This window comes from Ailuropoda melanoleuca, chromosome 2 (genome assembly GCF_002007445.2).
Source record: "Ailuropoda melanoleuca isolate Jingjing chromosome 2, ASM200744v2, whole genome shotgun sequence".
Taxonomy (NCBI): Eukaryota; Metazoa; Chordata; class Mammalia; order Carnivora; family Ursidae; genus Ailuropoda; species Ailuropoda melanoleuca.
The window spans coordinates 107,101,754-107,121,073 of record NC_048219.1 but is presented as its reverse complement, the minus strand read 5'-3'; the positions used below and the strand labels follow the sequence as shown (position 1 = coordinate 107,121,073).

The 19,320-nt window shown below is 43.6% G+C and overlaps 1 protein-coding gene across 1 annotated transcript in view; it reads left to right on the top strand.

Annotated features, from left to right (window-relative positions):
* Positions 1-19,320, top strand: part of TMEM163 (transmembrane protein 163) — a 221,394-nt gene that overhangs the window by 160,374 nt on the left and 41,700 nt on the right. The window contains exon 5 of the mRNA XM_034654463.1: positions 18,765-18,861. Coding sequence (XP_034510354.1) covers positions 18,765-18,861 — 97 coding nt within the window. The remainder of the gene's footprint in view (positions 1-18,764; positions 18,862-19,320) is intronic.

Genomic DNA, 19,320 nt, shown 5'->3' with positions numbered 1-19,320 from the left:
GCTGCAGGTGGTTGATGGGGCAGTGATTCTGGGAATGATCCCAGGGAGCAGAACTGAAGAGGGAAGGGAGGAGGAAGGAGGCGGAAGTAGAAGGGAGGAAGAAGGAAAAGCCAGTGAAGATGAGGTCTTGTGGCCGCTTCTGTAGTGGGGGCTGGATGCCACCGGCTTCTGAGAAGTGTAGCCTGTGCCACTGGGCTGGGACCCTGTCGGAGAGCATGGAGCTCTTCCCTGGGCCAGCAACTGCAGCCTGAGCTGGCCCAGGGGAGGCAGTGTGGCTTCCAAACCATCTGCTGCACCTCCTAGCCCCTGCAGTATTTCAGGTGATCTCACCCCATGTTTACTTTGGTTTGTCCTTGTATTTATCCGGCACCACAGTAGGTTATATTCAGGTTCCTTAATTTCTGCATCCCTAAGATAGGCAGGATGATAATGGATGCGTAAACACGAACGTTTATCTCATAAGATGGTGGGATGAGTGATGTTTTCAGCTTGCACTGCTTGTTTAGGGACCAAATCAATGGCCTACGTACATGCAGATCTGTGTTTTAAAGCCTTAGCGTTCTGTGAATCTAATAAGGAATAACAAGGTAGCTTAAAGTTGCAGAATTTATGGGAACTAGCTCCTTTGGGCGAAGGCTTTAGGATTAATCAGTAATGTGCTTTTCCCAAATTATAATACAGTGAGGCTATAGTATTTTGATATTCAGACAATTTAAAATCATTTTTCTGTTTCGAAAACCAGTTTCCCGGGGCACCTGGGTGGCACAGCGGTTAAGCGTCTGCCTTCAGCTCAGGGCGTGATCCCGGTGTTATGGGATCGAGCCCCACCATCAGGCTCCTCCGCTATGAGCCTGCTTCTTCCTCTCACTCCCCCTGCTTGTGTTCCCTCTCTCCCTAGCTGTCTCTCTCTCTGTCGAATAAATAAATAAAATCTTTAAAAAAAAAAAAAAAGAAAACCAGTTTCCCAACTCAATGGATGAATAACATTTTCTTTTAAAATACTCTCTTTTTATATTATCTATTTTTTCTCTCTCACCCTGGGAAATGTCAGCCCTTCAAAATAGTAGAGCGTATAAGTCACGAAGAAGTTGCAGAAAGAAGTAAGATTCAGCCAAAAACCTGGTGAATCTTTTTTGCCATCTGACAGCTCTGGAGTAATACATGAAAGGAAGCCCATAATTTGCACCTTGCTCAGTGTGAAACTTGTAGTTTTTCCTCCTAACTTGCCAGTAGGTAAATAATACCTACTGTTCACTTACATTTTAGTTATGCAAATAAATCTGTGTCTCAAGCTGATTGATTTAAAATAAAAATCTTTAGTGAGCCAGAATTCCCATTGCTACATTTGGACTAGATTTTTAGAGTGTCAGGACCTTGATAATTAAGTCGAAGTTGCTAACTTTTGCATAAGGAGACTGAGCTCTAGAGAGATTTTACTATTTCTGTATTCCCTAAATGAGTGGCAATGGTGGGTCTAGAACCCAGGACTCCTGAGCCCCACCCCCAACTTAGTGACTCCAGCAATACTACTGTTGAAGTTAAAACATTCTGGACATAAAGCTCTGTGGAACATTCGTGTGTGTGTGAAAAAATGGACAGAACACCCACCTAAGGAAAGTTCCAGCTTGTCTATGTTTCAAGGCTCAGGTCTGGATTTGAGTCCCAACTCAACTAAACTATTAACCGGCTTTATGATCCTGGTCAGGCTGTGGACTTTTCTGAGGCCTTCCTCAGCTCTCTCCCCGAATCTCCCTCTCTCAGCCCTCCTGACTTTCAGAGGCAGCATTGACGAGAAGCCCACAAGTCCCTGAGAGTTCTCTGAAAGTCACAAACTCTTTTTTTTTTAATAAATATTTTATTTATTTATTTGACAGAGATAGAGACAGCCAGTGAGAGAGGGAACACAAGCAGGGGGAGTGGGAGAGGAAGAAGCAGGCTCATAGCGGAGGAGCCTGATGTGGGGCTCGATCCCATAACACCGGGATCACGCCCTGAGCAGAAGGCAGATGCTTAACCGCTGTGCCACCCAGGCGCCGCATGAAAGTCACAGACTCTTGTTCACATCCGGGGGGGTGTTGGCCCCAGAGAATTCAGATCCATAGAACTTGGCCCTAAGATTCGGCTTCAGTAGGGCATGCTCAATGGTGACTTTTACCAGAAGTCCCAGTTATGGAAGCAAGTGCTATAGGATTAAGTTAGAAATCTTATCTTCAGCATTTTACCTATGTTCAGTATCCTCTTACTGACATGTAGCATTTTATACATCATCTTATTTACGTTCGCAATTTTGGGAGGGAAATAGTATTTTTTTAGATATTTTTTTTACCATTCCTATCTTACTTATAATTGAAAAATTCCATGTCTTGGAGAAGGAGACATGCACAGTTGAGTGTGGGTAGAAGCTTACTATACTGTCTCAGCAACAGTGTCGTAACCCACCCAAGAACGTCCCCTCACGGTGCAGGACACACAGGAGATGCTCAGTTAAAACCTGATGAATTTGCACCAAGCTTGAGACTTGATAGCAGCATTTGACGTCTTACCAGGATACGGTCAAAGGAAACGTTAAAGGTGATGTAGCTGGAGAAGGCATTTTTAGAAACTTTCTTTTCATTATAAAAGTACAGCAACCAGAAAAGTAAAAGGAGGGGACGTCTATCTTCTCACTGTTGTTACTTTTTAGTATATTTTCTGCCAAAAATGTTCCTCTGGTTTAGATTAGGTTTATTTGTATTATGTATTTCTAATCTGTATACATAAGATTTTATATCCTGCTTTTTCACTTAATATTTTTATCACTTGGACACTTTTTGTTGCTGACAAAATCACTCTTAAATAGCACTTAATAGCCTACTGGATTGATGTATCACAGTTACTTCAGCACTCCTTCTGTGCCACACTTAACGTCCACACTTTAAATATAAATAATGCTGCTGTGAACATTCTTCTGCAAAAAGCTTCTTCTTTAGGGATAGAGTCCCAGGAGTGGATCAAAGTGAATGTGCAGTTTAAGCCAATTACTTGAAATACCGTAATCAAGTAGGCTAGAAACACTGGAGAATACGTTACCGAGGAAATGGTAGAGTATTTTTTAGGGATGAAAAGAAATGAAAGATTCAATTAACCACATCGTGCTGATAAGCACGTGTCCTGAAGGTGCAGAGCTTTTCACTTCTCACAGAGATGGGACGGTAGGTTGGCGCCTGGTGCACCCACCGGACCCTAAGGAGGCTTCTATTCTTGCCTATGCATGTTTTTTGATTCAGCGAGAGTATCCATTCAGAAGTGGTTTTCTGTACATATCTGTGACTGTGGGATTGCCTGCTTTTCAGGGTGGGCTAAGCCTTGAGTGGATTCCTGCCTGCAGTAACAAAGCTGCCATCAGGAAGTTTGTTCTGTCATGCTTCTTAACAGTCAGCCACCTGCTCCAGGTCTAGGTGGTACTTTTTCGAGATTTTTAAAAAATATTTATTTATTATTTGGGGGAGGGAGAAAGGGCAGAGGGAGAGAGAGAATCTCAAGCAGACTCCCCGCTGATCGCAGAGCCCCATGTGGGACTCCATCCCACGACCCTGAGATCATGACCTGAGCCGAAATCAAGGTCAGACACTTAACTGACTGAGCCACCCAGGCCACCCTGCTGCTAACATCAGATTTTTCTCTTTCAAGAACCTTTTATCTGTCCATTTTGCCGCAATCACAAATCTCAGTGACTTAGACCACAAATACTAATTTCTCAGTCATTTCCCACTTAAGCTGAGGTTTAATGGCAGCCATGTTCCACACGAGTTCTTATTCCAGGTCTTGGGCTGGGGAAAGAGCGCCTCTCTGAGGCTCGCTCTGCTTATTTCACAGGCCAGGATAGGGCCAAGCCCACCACGTAGAGCTCTTGCTCAGGAGTGGTGTATGTGGTGTATGGCACCTCTGCTCGCATTCTCTTGGCCAAAGCCAGTCACATATCTAAGCCTGACAGTGGGTGGGATCAACTTCCCCTCCACAGAGGTGCTAAGAAGCACATGGCAAGGGAAGGAATGCGTAGGATCCAGTTTGTTGAGAATTGACTGGGAATTCTGGGGATTGACCTCCTCCATTTCTTCGGACTTCCATCCCCATTCCACTGCTGTATAGAATCTGGCTCTCGGCATGAACTGCTTTGACCCTAGTGCAAGGAAGTCTCCAGAGACAAAGGATTTACTAAGCTAGTATGTGGCCTTCTCCAGTATTCTCCTGTCATTTTCCCCTCAAGAGGTGGTATCTCTCTCCCCTCCCTTTAGTTTTAGGAGGCCACGTGTAACCAACAGAATGCTCTGGAAAGCTGCTGCCTGACTTCCAAGGAAGCCCTGGCAGCTTCTATCTGATTCTCAGGGAATACTTGCTCTAGGGGAGTCAGCTGCACTGTAGGATGCTTGACTACCCAGAGGGGCATTGGTTAACCACTCCGATCGCATCCCAGCTGAGCTTGACCTCCTGGGCATCTCTACGGTGGGATGGAGCATCTCCGTTTTTGGCCCTCGTTATCATTTATCATGGATTCAAAATCCAGTGGAAGAATATCTGATTAGCACAAGCTAGGGTTGGGTGGCTTGGTTCAAGGGCAGGGTGCAGGGACTGTCAGTTCTCCCCTGGAGGACAGTGGGCACGGAAGGGAGGCTTGAGGCCTGCTACCACTGAAAGGAGAAGTGGTGCGGTGTAGAGCAGCGCCGGCCGATGTTCGTGATGGGTGCTGCCCCCGTCAGCTGTTGGAAATGCAAATCCGATCCTCTTACTCCACCATTTTCAAAGCAGTCATGGGCTCTGTGTGGTTTTCATAAGAAAGGGTCTACACCTCAGCTGGGTGTGTGAGGCTCTTCAGTGTTGACCCATGCCCACCTCCCTGGCTAGGACCCTTCATGGAACTTTTACTCCAGGCTTACTCAAGCACTTGGGATTCTTGAAAAACTGATCTCGTCCACTTTCAAGGATATAAATACAATCCGTGTGCTGATGACTCCAGTTTATGTCCCCACTTGAACTTTTCTCCGAAACTAAACTTTTTATGTCCAACTGCTTTCTCAACACCTCCAGTTGGATGCCTCACAGACATTCCAAAGTTAGCATGTCCCGAACTGAACTCCTGATCCCCCCCCGCCACCTCTCAAAGAAGCCTGCTTCTCTTGCGGTCTTCCCTAGCTTAGGATATGGCATCTCAATCCTTCACTTCTCACAGGTCACAAACCTTGAATCGTTGAATTTTATTTACTTCAAACTGTATATTGGCAAACCTTGTCAACAGTACCGTCAGAGTGTATCCCTGACCAGGCCAAAACCTGAAATCAGAATATGTTCCATGGCTCACCCCTTCCATGCTGCAGTCCTGGTCCGGGAGCTATCAGTTGTCACTCTCTTGCCTGTGTCACTGCGTGACCTTTAACTGCTCTCCCTGGTTGCCTTTGCCAGGCAGAAGTGATCCTGTTAGAACATGTGTGACATCACAGTATCCCCAGGTCAGAGCTTCCAGGGGCTTCCTATCTTTATAAAAGCCTAAATCCTTTTGATGGCTCCGAGAGTTTGCATGACCCTTATCCTCTGACCTCACCGCCACCACTTGCCCTCTTCCTCACTCCTCTTCAGCCCATTGGCTGCCTCCATGTTCTTTGATCACGTCAACGGGTCTCCTGCCTCAGAGCCCTGCTCTTGCCTCTGCCCGGAAGCTTCTAACCCCATGCGTCTGCACGATTTGCTCCCTAGAACAGTACCTGGCACAAAGTAGGTTTGTAGTGAAAATGTGCTGAACAAGTGAGTTCTGATAAGCCTTTGTACACACTTTCTCTTTTCCTGGAATACACTCTTCACTCCTGCTTACCAAGCTAGCTTCTTTTGGTTCTTTCAAAGTCACCTCAAACCTCAACTTCTCTAGAAGATTCCTGTGTGATTAAATGCCACCTTTCTCTACTCTTTGAGGAAAAGGACCATCTTGTCATTGTATCTAGTGCATAGTAGGCTTTTTGGCACTTGGTAGACCTCAGGAAATATCTCCCTCAGTCTCAAGATTCATATAGTGTTTGTTTATTTTAATAGGTGGTACCTGCACTTGGTTTAAAAAATAAACAAAAAGCGTGATGGGGGTATGGAGGGGAAAGCAAGCGTGTCTTCCCCCTGTGTTTTCTGTGGAGGCTGTTGTCGTGTTCTCCACATAGACAAAGTAGTTCTACATTGAGTAAATGTTTAAGAAAAAGTTGAATTTGATAATTGACTGGACGCTGAAAATTCTTGATGGCTCACTTTGAATAGTTTGCCTGAGTAGTGTTTCTGGACGTTCTTAATCTCCTGAAAAACAGAGGTTCACCCTCAAAGTCCTTTTCAAATCTTTCTAAAACGGTCCAGTCCACTGCTTACTTCACTAGGTTGAAAAATAGTGAAATACCAGCAGATCTGCCTTGGGTGTCAGAGGAACTGGTGGAAACCAGCCCCCCCCCCGCCTCCACTTCTGCCCTCTGCTAGCATCATCTCTTTTGAGGTTCATTGGAGTTACCTTCCCTTTGGTCTCTCTGCTTCCATTGGCCTGTTACCAACAGCGTGGCCATCGCCATCCCATTTAAGTCATTTTTTAAATCAATCCTTTGTTGGTTTCCTATCCCACTCAGAGTAAAGGCCCAAGTCCTGGCTATGACCTTGAAGCCCTGCACGGACGCTGTATTCCAGCCATGCTGGCCTCGTAGCTCTTCACTGAATAAGCCTGGTTCCCTCCTGCATGGGAGCATTTGCCCTCTGTCCCCTTGGTCCACAGTGCTCTTTCCACATGGTTGCACGGCTCACTCTCCTATTTCTAGGGCTTTGGTCAGATGTCCTGTTGTCAGCAAGAAGCATGACTATTGTATATAAAATAACACTCTCATTATTCTCTTCCTTTATGCTGCTTTATGCAACCTGTGCTTATATGCTCGACTTCTTATTGTCTGACTCTCACTGTGTAAGCTCCATGAGAGCAAGGAATTGCTCACTTTCTTGTTTGCTGCTGAATCCTTGCACTAGCACATCATAGGTGTTGGTCAGTATTGGTTGATGGATTGAAGAGCCTGGCGGTGAGTCTCAGCACGCACTCCCCCGCAGTGTGTATTGGAACTGGAGGTACTAGGTAGGGTTTGGCAACCTTTAGGATGGCTGTTTCCTGTTCCTGTCTCTCCTTGCACCTCTCCACACCCCAGAAACAACAGTGTGAGGCCTGGGGGCCCCAAGAAGATGGCCTGGGGAGGCCGGGCTCAGGAGATGCCTCTTTGGCTAGGCTCGGGGTATCTGGCTGTCTGGGCGTTCCTCCTCAAGCTTAGCAAGTCCCAAGCAGGCTCCCTGCCAGCCCCTACTCCAGCTTCGCACTGCCTGCTCGGGAACGTGCGCTACCTCGTCTCTTTTGGCCAGTCTCAAAATCAGGGCTGTCCTTGTGTCCTTCCCCACTGTCTGGATCCAGTTGGTTCCTGAGTTCCTACGGTTTAGGCGCCTCAGTGTCTATGCCTGTCCATCCCTCTCAGCTGTCCTGGCCCCTGTGGAGGGAGTCATCATTTGGTTTCCCTGGCCTCTAGCGCTGTCTCTCAGCTGATCTCCTGCCTCTAGTTTGTTTCCCTTCACTCCTGTCAAACCCCACCCACAGCCGGAGGGTCTTTGTGAAGCCCAGATGACACTGTGGGCCTCCCTTGCTTAAAATCCTCCAGTGACTTCTGTCATTACTCAGAAATGTGTGTTTCACCTTGACGATCTTTGCCCTATCTGCAAATCACCTTTGCTATTATTTACTGAATATTTACCTAAATGTAATCTTAATTTCCCCCTAAGCAATAATATCTTTGAAGGCTTGGGGTGCTAACTGGGTTTTTTCCTACTGTATGTTGAAATATGTACCTATTAAATACAACACTCTGGTCCATGCACCATCTAAGAGCCATGATTTTGCACCTGCCGTCTTGAGGGGACTTTCAGGACACAGAGGGACAGTCTTCATGTGGCCCTTGCATTGCTGCTCTCCTTAGGCCAAATGCTCCAGGAATATCCTCTGCACATTTTTTTTTAATTAAAAAAATTTTTTTTAATTGAAGTATGGTTGACGTACAATATTATATTAGTTTCAGGCATACAATGCAGTGATTTGACAATTATAGACGAAATGCTCACCATGATAAGTGCAGTTACCATCTGTCACCACGCAAAGTTATTACAATATTATTGACTATATTCCCTGTGCTGTGCTTTTCATCTCCATGACTGATTTACTTTATATTGGGAAGTTTGTATCTCTTAATCTCCTTTGCCTATTTCATCCATCCCTCCCCCCACGGCAACTATTAGTTCTCTGTATTTATGGGTCTGTTTCTGCTTTTTTGTTTTGAGATTCCACACGTAAGTAAAGCATATGGTATTTGTCTTTCTCTGACTGGCCTATTTCACGTAGCATTATAATCTGTAGGTCTGTCCATGTCGTTGTGAATTGTAAGAGTCCATTCCTTTTTTATGACTGAGTAATATTCCATTGTGTGTGTCTGTGTATAACACATTTATTCGTGTGTTGATGGGTATTTAAGTTGCTTCTATATCTTAGATATTGTAAATAATGTTGCAGTAGACATAGGGCTGCATGTATCTTTCAAAATTAGTGTTTTTATTTTCTTTGGATAAATATCTAGAAGTGGAATTACTAGATCATATGGTATCTCTGTTTTTAATTTTTTGAGGAACCTCCATACCATTTTCCACAGTTGCTACACCAGTTTGCATTCCCACAAATAGTGTACGAGGGTTCTCTTTGCTCCACATCCTCACCAACTCTTGTTTTTTCCCTTGTCTTTTTTTTTAATAATTTTTATTTTGTTATATTAGTCACCATACAGTACATCCTTCATTTTTTGATCCAATGTTCCATGATTCATTATTTGCATATAACACTCACTGCACCATGCAATATGTGCCCTCCTTAATACCCATCACCGGCCTATCCCAATCCCCCACCCCCCTCCCCTCTGAAGCCCTCAGTTTGTTTCCCAGAGTCCATAGTCTCTCATGGTTCATTCCCCCCCCTTGTCTTTTTGATACTAGCCATTTGGACAGCTGTGAGGTGATATCTCACTGTGGTTTTAATTTGCATTTCCCTGATGATCAGTGATGTTGAGCATCTTTTCATGTGTACATTGGCCATCTGGATGTCTTCTTTGGAAAATGTTCAGGTCATCTGTCCATTTTTTTTAATGATTTTTTATTATGTTAGTCACCATACAGTACATCCCCAGATTCCGATGTAAAGTTCGATGCTTCATTAGTTGCGTATAACACCCAGTGCACCATGCAATACGTGCCCTCCTTACCACCCATCACCAGTCTATCCCAATCCCCCACCCTCCTCCCCTCTGAGGCCCTCAGTTTGTTTCTCATAGTCCATAGTCTCTCATGTTTCATTCCCCCTTCTGAATACCTCCCTTTCTTTATCCCTTTCTTCCCCTACTGATCATCCTAGTTCTTATGTTCCATAGATGAGAGAAATTATATGATAATTGTCTTTCTCTGCTTGACTTATTTCACTTAGCATTATCTCCTCCAGTGCCATCCATGTTGCAGCAAATGTTGAGAATTCGTTCTTTCTGATGGCTGAGTAATGTTCCATTGTATATATGGACCACAGCTTCTTAATCCAGTCATCTGCTGAAGGTCATCTCGGCTCCTTCCACAATTTAGCTATTGTGGACAATGCTGCTATGAACACTGGGGTGCATATGGCCCTTCTCTTCACTACGTCTGTATCTTTGGAGTAAACACCCAGTAGCATCTGCCCATTTTTAATTGGAGTTTTTGTTGTTGTTGTTGTTTTTTGGTTTTTTTTGGTGTTGAGTTGTATAAGTTCTTTGTATATTTTGAATATTAACCCTTTATTGGATATATCATTTGCAAATACCTCCTCCCGTTCAATATGTTGCCCTTTTGTTTTGTTGATGGTTTCTTTCACTGTGCAAAAGTTTTCGAGTTTGATGTAGTCCCAATTATTTATTTTTGCTTTTGTTTCTCCTCCTTGAGGAGGCAGATCCAGAGAAATATTTATGCTTGTGTTTTCGTTTAAGTGGTTTTATGGTTTCAGGTTTTACATTTAGGTCTTTAATTCATTTTGAGTTTGTTTTTGTGTATGATGTAAGAAAATGGTCCCATTTCATTCTTTTGCTTGTAGCCATCCAGGTTTCCCAAAACCATTTATTGAAGAGACTTTCTTTTCCCCATTGTGTATTCTTACCTCCTTTGTTGTAGATTAATTGACCATTCAAGCATGGATTATTTTTGGGCTCTGTATTCTGTGCCAGTGATCTGTGTGTCTAATTTTGTGCCAGTACCATACTCTTTTGATTGTTACAGCTTTGTAGTCTATTTTGAAATCTGGAATTGGGATGCCTTTAGCTTTGTTCTCCTTTCTAAAGATTGTTTTGGCTATTTGAGGTATTTGTGGTTCCATACAAATTATAGGATTCTTTGCTGTTAGCATTTTGATAGGGATTGTATTGATTCTATAGATTGCTTTCAGTAGTGTGGGTATTTTAACAATATTCTTCCAGTTCATGAGCATGGCATATCTTTCCATTTATTTATGTTGTTTTCAGTTTCTTTCATCATTGTCTTATGGTTTTCAGAGTGTATATATATCTTTTACCTCTTTGGTTAAATTTATTCCTAGGTATTTTATTCTTTTTTATTTAATTGTAAATTGGATTTTTCCCCCTAATTTCTCTTTCTGCCACCTCATTAGTCTATAGAAACACAGATTTCTGTATTAATTTTGTATCCTACAACTTTAGTGAATTAATTTATTATTTCTAAGAGAGGTTTTTTTTTTGTGTGTGGATCCTTTAGGATTTCTCTATTATCATGATCTGCAGATAGTGACAGTTTCATCTTTCTTACCAATTTGGATGCCTTTTTTTCTTGTCTGATTGCTATGGATAGGGCTTCCAGTACTATGTTGAATAAAAGTGGTGAGAGTGGACATCCTTGTCTTGTTTCTGATCTTAGAGGAAACACTTTCAGCATTTCACCATTGAGTATATTGGGGTAAGTCTGTCGTATGTGGCCCTTATCATGTTGAGGTATGTTCCTGCTAAATCCACTTTATTGAGTGTTTTTTTTTTTTATCATGAATGGATATTGAATCTTGTCGTATGCTTTTTCTGTATCTCCTGAGATGATAATATGATTTGTATCCCAAGTTTGTTAATGTGGTGTATCATACTGTTGATTTGTGTATATTGAACCACTCTTGCATTCCTGGAATAAATCTCACTTGATCATGGAGAATGATCCTTTTGATGCATTGTTGAATTCAGTTTGCTAATATGTTACTGAGGATTTTTGCATTTATGTTCATCAGAGATGTTGGCTTATAAGTTTTGTTTTTTGGGTTTTTTTGGTAGTGTCTTTGGTTTTATCTTATAGAGTGAATTTGAAACCATTTCTTACTCTTCTATTTTTTTGGAATAGTTTGAATAGTTTGAATAGTTTGAGGAGAGTAGGTATTGGTTCTTTTCCCCCCTGCTTTTCCAAAGCCTCTTTTCCTCATTCTTTTTTTAAAATTTTACTAAGTTTTTAATTTTAATTTCAGTATCATTAACATACAGTGTTATATTAGTTTCAGGTATACAAGGTATTAACTCTTCTTTAAATGTTTAGTGGAATCCACTTAGGAAGCCATCTGGTCCTGGACTTTCATTTGTTGGGAATTTTTGATTACCATTTCAATTTGTTACTAGTAATCTGTCTGTTCATGTTTTCTATTTCTTCAGGATTCAAATTTGCAAGATTGGATGTTTCTATAAATTTATCCACTTCTGGGTTGTCCAGTTTGTTGGCAGTAATTTTTCTTAGTATCGTCTGTAATCATTTGTACCTCTGTAGTACCAGTTGTAAACTCTCCTCTTTCATTTCTGATTTTATTTATTTAAGTCTTCTTTTTTTTCCCTGATGAATCTGGCTAACGATTTATCAATTTTGTTTATCTTTTCAAATGATCACCTCTTAGTTTCATTGATTTTTTTGTTTTGTTTTTATTTCATTTATTTCAACTCTGATCTTTATCATTTCCTTCTTTCTACTAACTGGGCTTTTCTAGTTCCTTTAGCTATAAAGTTCAATTGTTTATTTGAGATTTGAGATTTGTGTTATTTTTTGAGGTAGAGCTGTATTGCCATAACCTTTCCTCTCAGAACTGTTTTTGCTATGTCCCAAAGATTTGGAACTGTTGTGTTTCTATTTTCACTTGTCTCTGGGTGTTTTTTTAATTGCCTTTTTGATTTCTTTGTTGACCCATTGGTTGCTTAGTGGCATGTTTAGCCTCCATGTGTTTGTGTTGTTTTCCACCGGATTTCTTGTGATTAACTTCTAGTTTCCTGTCATTTTGGTCAGTAAAGATGCTCGATATGATTTCAGACTTACTGGATTTATTGAGACTTGTTTTGTGGACTAACGTGTGATCTGTCTTTAATAGGGAGCATGAACATATCCATGTGTAGGACCTCTACTTTGCGTTTTTTCTGAAGCAGGGCCCCACAGTGCTATGTCCTCACACTTTGGCTCATAAAGTCCCCTCTGCATGGAGTGTCCTCCCTAGCCTTCCATTTTTTCTGCTTAATGATTTCTGTCCATTCTTCTAGACCTAGATTAAATGTCACATTGCAGGGGTGCCTGGGTGGCTCTGTCAGTTAAGCGTCTGCCTTCTGCTCAGGTCATGATGTTAGGGTCCTGGGATCAAGCCCTATGCTGGGCTCCCTGCTCAGCAGGGAGTCTGCTTCTCCCTCTCCCTCTGCCCCTCCCCTCCACTCATTCTCTCTCTCTCTGAAATAAATTTTTAAAAATCTTTAAAAAAAATAAATGTCACACTGCAGAGTCATCTTTCCTTCCCACTCTGTCCCCAGGTTGTATTTCACCATGTTACTGTGTTCATTTTGTTTCTTGTCCATTTTCACATTCATAAGTAATGACTTCCTGTGATGATTTTCAGGTTTCCCATCCTACATTTGTGCTCTCAGGAGACTGCGAATAGATTATGTTTTCCTTAGCCTCAGGGCTTGGCATGTACACCTTCAAGTGCGAATGACTGAAGTACAGATCCCCTTCTAAAAAAGTGCAGTTACCCCTGGTGGAGCAGTAGCTGTGGCTGAGATTGGCTGACAATAGATGAGAACAAGAGTGAGACTCGGCATGTGAACCTGGGGAGTGGGAGGAGTTTACTGGATGGAGGGAAGTGATGGATTCATTAGTGGAAAGTACCAAAGGCACGATGCTCCTTTGCAACAGCAAACCCTGCCAGCTCACGTACGTTTACCTGATCCTGCTGAGCAGCTCCTGGGCTTCCCTCCCTCCCTCCCTCCCTTCCTTCTTCTTTCTTATTGAGATAATATATAGGGAGTGTAAGTAGATAGATGTAGACTACATACATATGTACATATACACTGATGAACCTCTCTAATTTCAGCGCAGCCTTTACAGCTGCACTGATATGTCACTAACCACACGTGGCCATTTAAATTATAATTAATTGAAAGTAATTAAAATTAAAGTTTCATTTCTTCTGTTGCTCTGGCAACATTCGAGGCACCCAATAGACACATATGGCTAGTGGCTACCATACTGGACAGTGCAGAATAGAACACTCCATCATCTCAGAAAATTCTATAGGACTGCATTGCTATAGAATCTAATTCTTCTATAAATCCCTCATGTTGACTTTTGTCCTTACCATTGAAGCTAGGAAAGAGAGTCCTGCGTAAACAAGATTTTAAGCTGGTGGCTCTAGTCAGCTTGTACTTTCATACAGATATGAACAAAGGGCCATTTGTTGAGGGAGGTCGTTACACGTGAGTAGGTGGTTACGTGTTTGGGGAGATGGATGATCTCACCACGGAGAGGGTGTGGACCACTTGTCTGGAGAGCTCTGGCCAGGGAACCATTCATACCACAGATGGATGAGGATGAAGGTAGAGAAGAGAGATGGGAATGTGTGTGTGAAAGGAGGTGGGGTTGAGCTTCGGAGAATCCAGGGAAGGAGGAAGATGGCAGTCTTGAATAAAATGTTTGGCGTGGGCATTATAGAGAATGAGAAATGGCTCCTAAGCATTCATTGCTCGCTTTCTCCTTCCCTTTATCCTGCCTCCAAATGACTTTGTGGCTTTATTTAAAATGGCAGAGCACATGAAGGGAGAGAGAACCTAGCTGGAATAAAATAACGCCAGAGGCTGTGCGTCCCTAAGTGCCGTGTTTGGGCTCATCACTTGACTGTCTTATTTTTCGTTACTTTACTTTGAACCGTAGCCCAGATTACAAGTGCTTTGGGCACCAGGATGAAAGATGAGAAATAAAACATTGACACTTTAAGCCGTGGACTGAAGTGATTAATTACCAGGGCTACTGTGTTTTAGGTCTTTTTTACGTTCGGGGATGACAAGACAAAACTTCTGTTAGGCTGTTTGGATCTGATGGAAAATAACTTAGAACTGGTAGAAGACTCATGCTTTATTAATGTGAACCAAAGGCCTTCTAACCTACAATTGACAAAGGACCAAACTTTCAACCTGACATCATTTGGGATGTAAGCGTATCTGTCAGTAGGTTTTGCCCTTATACTTTCAGAGGCAAAAAAGTATTTATGTTTACTGCAAGGTTATTCGTAGAATTACAATGTTGTGCACGTTTAGTAATCTGTAGCCTTTAGCAGAAGGAAAAGAGATGGCCAGTGGCTTTAATCATCCCTCTACATTTTACTAGTTGTCTTTCAGACATTAAATGTGTCTTGGGGAAAACTATTATAATATGGGCTCTGTCTTTACCGTGCATCAGAAACACTGGAAGGGCTTATTAACACACAGATTGCTGGGCCCCCTCCCCAGCGTTTCTGATTCAGCAGATTCAGGACTAAAAATGTGCTGTTCTAACAAGTTCGCAGGTGATGCTGACACTGTTGTTCCATGGACCGTTCTTTGACAACCAGTGGTCCTATGGGAGTTTAAATTCAACTTCAGGGTGTGCTCATTTGGGGGATTATGTTGACGGAGGCACTGCATTTTCCTCTTTCCGACTCAGTGTCTTTCTCCTCTGGGGTTTGGGCAGGAGGGAGAAGGAATCTGCATTCATTCCAGTGACCCCGCTGCCCGGTGCTGTCAGGCCCACGGGCACGTTGCCCTTTACCTGCCAGACCGGCCTCCCCTGGCGAAGGCCACATGACGTGCTGATGGCGCAGTGATCTTCCACCGCTCCCCAGTCTGCTTCCTCCCAAACCAGGAAGCAGCACACAGCTGCAGAAAGAAGCAGCCGCATTCGTAGAGTTGGCTCCCGACCCAAGTCTTGCATGCACCTTGGAGGCCGCCACAGCCCCAGGGCCGTGGAGCTGTGAGGACGTGATGCGGGTGCCGAGGGTCTTTAAGCGGCCAGGGGGTTGACGGGGCCGGCCGCTGGGGTGAGTCAGGTGACCAGGCTGTATTTCTGCGTGGACTTCAGACTCCTTGGGTGACCTTGGGCAAGCCTCCTCATCCTCGACTTTCCCATTTTGACCACTTGTGGTTATGGAACACACCTCTTGCCTTCTCAGCCTGGAAAATAGCAGAAAAGCAGAAACTCCGATCTGGTGAGTGGCCGCCGGGGCATTTAGCACTGCTGTGCGGAACTGAGCGCCTGAGGACAAAGCTGCTGTATAAACACAATATATTATTAATAAAATGTTAAAAAATAGCATCACACCCTCTGCTAATAATAGCCGGTTTAGGCTGTGGGAGCAGCTTTGACACGCCAGCTCCCAGCAGTGTTGAAGGAAGGGCGACGATGGTTTTTGAATTTGCAGCACATTTAAAAGAAGATGAAAAGATTAAAACATTTTTGAGCCTATTCACGGGTATATTTGTGAAGAAAATATGATTATACTTTGGTAAAATTCAACTTTAATAAACCAAACCATTAATTTCTTTTGATTTTGGTTATATTTCAGAGTGGTTTGAGAAGGTGGGCTATTTAATAGGCATTTTGGCTAAAGTATTAGGAGTGTCCTTCCCCTGCCCATCTGCACTGTGAAGTGGTTGATGCCCCTTACACTCCATGGGGGACACTTAGAAATTATCTAGTAATTACTTAATCAGTTAGCACCTGCATCTACTCCACAGGTGCACATGGGACACCTGCTACGTGCTCGTGTAGATACCGAGATCTAAAAATATGGTTCTTGCCCTTAAGGGATTTGTAGTGTAATTTTGATTCAAGATATATAAGCAAGATAGTATGTAAGGAGACTTGCATCCTTTATATTTGTCTCCTTAAGAGATGTAAACAAGATTCCCATCCACTTTTTGTGCATTGTACTGGTGTTTCTGCAGTGGCCTGGAGAAAATGGGTTCTTGCAGCATCCCTGTTACCTGTCAGCAAGAAGCCCAGACATTTGTTTCTTCCCCCACCCCCAGAGAAGTATGGAGATGAAGACTTCCTGAGGTTGTTGTCATAAATTGTCTGTAGAAGGTCTAGCACCCAAGTGGTGCCTGCCCTACTTGTGTCTCAAAGAGAGAAAGCTGCTCAGTAAAAAAAAATACAGTACGCATCTCACAGAGACCATTAGCCCTCTCCCTTCCTCCCCAGCTGCGATGACCGCTCCCGCCTTGCCTTCTGTCCAGGGAATGTGGCTTTCTACACCACCGTGGAAGCTCCCTGAGGGCAAGGCCCCACCTGGGTCCGGGTGCAGGGCTCTCAACCCCAGTGCCTCTGGGAATTGCCTGGGAGCTTTGAAGCAAATGCAGATGCTTCGGTTTGCTTCCCAAGTTTCTGATACAGTTGAACTGGAGTGGTCCCTGGGCAGTTGTTCAAAAACACTTCCCAGGTGAGTGCAAGAGGCCCTTGGGTGGAGAAGCACGGAGTTGATGGCTGACTTTATCTGAAAGAGTGCATCAGAGAGAGTCTCTGGTAGACACTCAGGAATTTTTTGAGTGGAGAAAAACTCAATGTACATTGGAGACTTATCCTGGAGACCTCCCCCCACCCCCGTGTGCAGGTAGGAATGGTGATTTCAAGTGCTGGTCACAGTGGCCCCTAGCTTGCTTCCCCATGGGCACAGCTGGGTTTCGGGGGCCAGTGCCTCGGGAGCATTGATCCCCCGATCCCCGGGATTTCTCAGCTTTGTTCAACTATCTCGTCACTAAAGCCTCCAGTAGATGGACCTCGTTCCCTCATGACGCCCCTCCTGGCTGCAGCCCCTTTTGCCCCATAGCCCTGCCAGGCCTGGGGTTGCCAGCCCTGGGCTCAGTGCCTCATGTCAGCGTTCTTCCCTCCTGCCACTGCATCAGTGAGTACTTACTGCCTGAATTACCTTCTCTCCTCCGTGAGTCTGTGTTTCCCCCAACCCGGGCTCGTTCTGGGGATGTGTGGCACCTGGGACGATCACCCATTTTGGTGCATAGGGCCAGGTCCTCTTTTGCTCACGTCTGTACCAAGATTCCCCAGCCCATTCATTACTTTTCCTACAGTCTCTATATTTTGTGTTATGCACTAATCTACAATGAACCCTTCTTTCTGTCTTTGAAAGAATAAAACCTACAACTAGAGTGTACATTAGAAGCCTACTGAGTGGGCTCCAAGCAGCCTTATTTACCCACTTATTTCTGGCTTTGAGGTTTGGGGGATCATGTCTGTCCATGGGCTCATTAGGATTCTAGCTATGTAGGTGTGACTTCAATGTTACGTGGGCAATTTGAGGCTGTTCTGTTAATCCAGAGAATGGAATCCAAGATGGACAGTGAAAAATGGTTTTATTTGATAGTGGAGAGGATAGGGCTGGGGAGGTTGCCAAGTGGTGGGGACATCAGGTTGGGATGGGAATGACCTAGAGCTAATTGTAGTTGTTCATTTTTTCTCTATTTTTGTTTTCATTTGGTGTTTTGACTCCCATATTACTATCATCGTTTCCTCGTGTTTACTTTCATTTTTCATCTTTGCTTCTCCTGCAAATTGCTGTGTCTGGTTTGCCAGAGAAAGCTCCTATGTCCTGCACTCCCCCGCACTTCCTACCAGCCCCCGCCCCGCACCTAGCTGTGCATGCTCTGGTTTTCCTCCTGCCGCCACCTGTGCTGATGTCTCCGTTGAACTCATTCTTCCTTCCCTCTTCTCCTTTATTTTTAGAGACTGACTTCCTCTTGGCATAAACACTATCTTTTGTTGTTAACCAAATCATTCTTCCTTTTTATCTTTGGGAAAATACAGTGGTGTCTATCACATCATATCAGAAAGAGACATCCAGAGTGGACTTTTCTTTTCCTTTATTTAGGCTAACATTAATGGGTTTTTTTTTTTAAATGCTCATTTCATCTTCAGGTGGGAAATATTATTCCTATTTAACAGGTGAAGCTAAAAGAAGCTCAGTAGCATGACCAAAATCAAGCATGTTAAATGGTAGAGCCTTTATTCTTTGCTGTTAAACTCTGAACCCTCCAGCTGGAGGTGAACCGGCATATTGTGTTGTCAGGTGGAAGGGATGGATGTAACGTCCTTGAAATTCCTCCCATGCCAGCATTCATGGGATGCTCTGAGATTATGTAGGACGGTGAGCCCTTTTCCCACGGGGTTGGTTTTGCTGATAAATTAGCCTGAGATCCTAGAGATGATTCAGTATCAGTTCCGAGACTGGGGGTGGTCATGGTGGGCATGTGGCGAATTATGGTTGGGTACCAGTACCTTGGGTTGCATTATTGTGTAAATGAGAGGAGTGGACTTCTCCCAGTTGAGATTCTCAATGTTCTGTTTCTTTGCAGAGCCTGTGTCATCTTGGGGGTGATATTCCTTCTGTCATCCATATGTATAGTGGTCAAAGCCATCCATGACCTCTCAACTAGGCTGCTCCCAGAAGTGGTAAGGTCCTTCTTTTTCCTTAACAGTTTTTCCTGGAGGTACCAGCCTTCCGTGTTATCTCTCACGAAGGATTTACTGGGGCAAGTCGGGCAGGTGGGGAGAGAATATACAGCATTTTAGGAGTCCAGAAGAACTCACTGCAGCGTGTGAATGACTTGGTAGAGTGAAGCCCTGGGCAAGAGGAAAAACGTCACATATTTGAGGTGGTACTAGGTTCTGGGTTCTGTGTTTCTCTCCTTAGATCTCTTGACTATTTTTAAAGCGAGACGTCTTTTACATGAAAAGAAACGAGATGTTTTTATATAGCAGAGTGATCCAATCTGTGCTCTTTGCATCTGTTGTTTTTTGTCTAGTCAATGATTACTGTGATGATAATTATTTTTCTCTTTTGCGTCTTGCATAAATCCATTCACGTCGGATTTTCTGGCAGAACTGACATTTGGTTGCAGAAACTGGAGG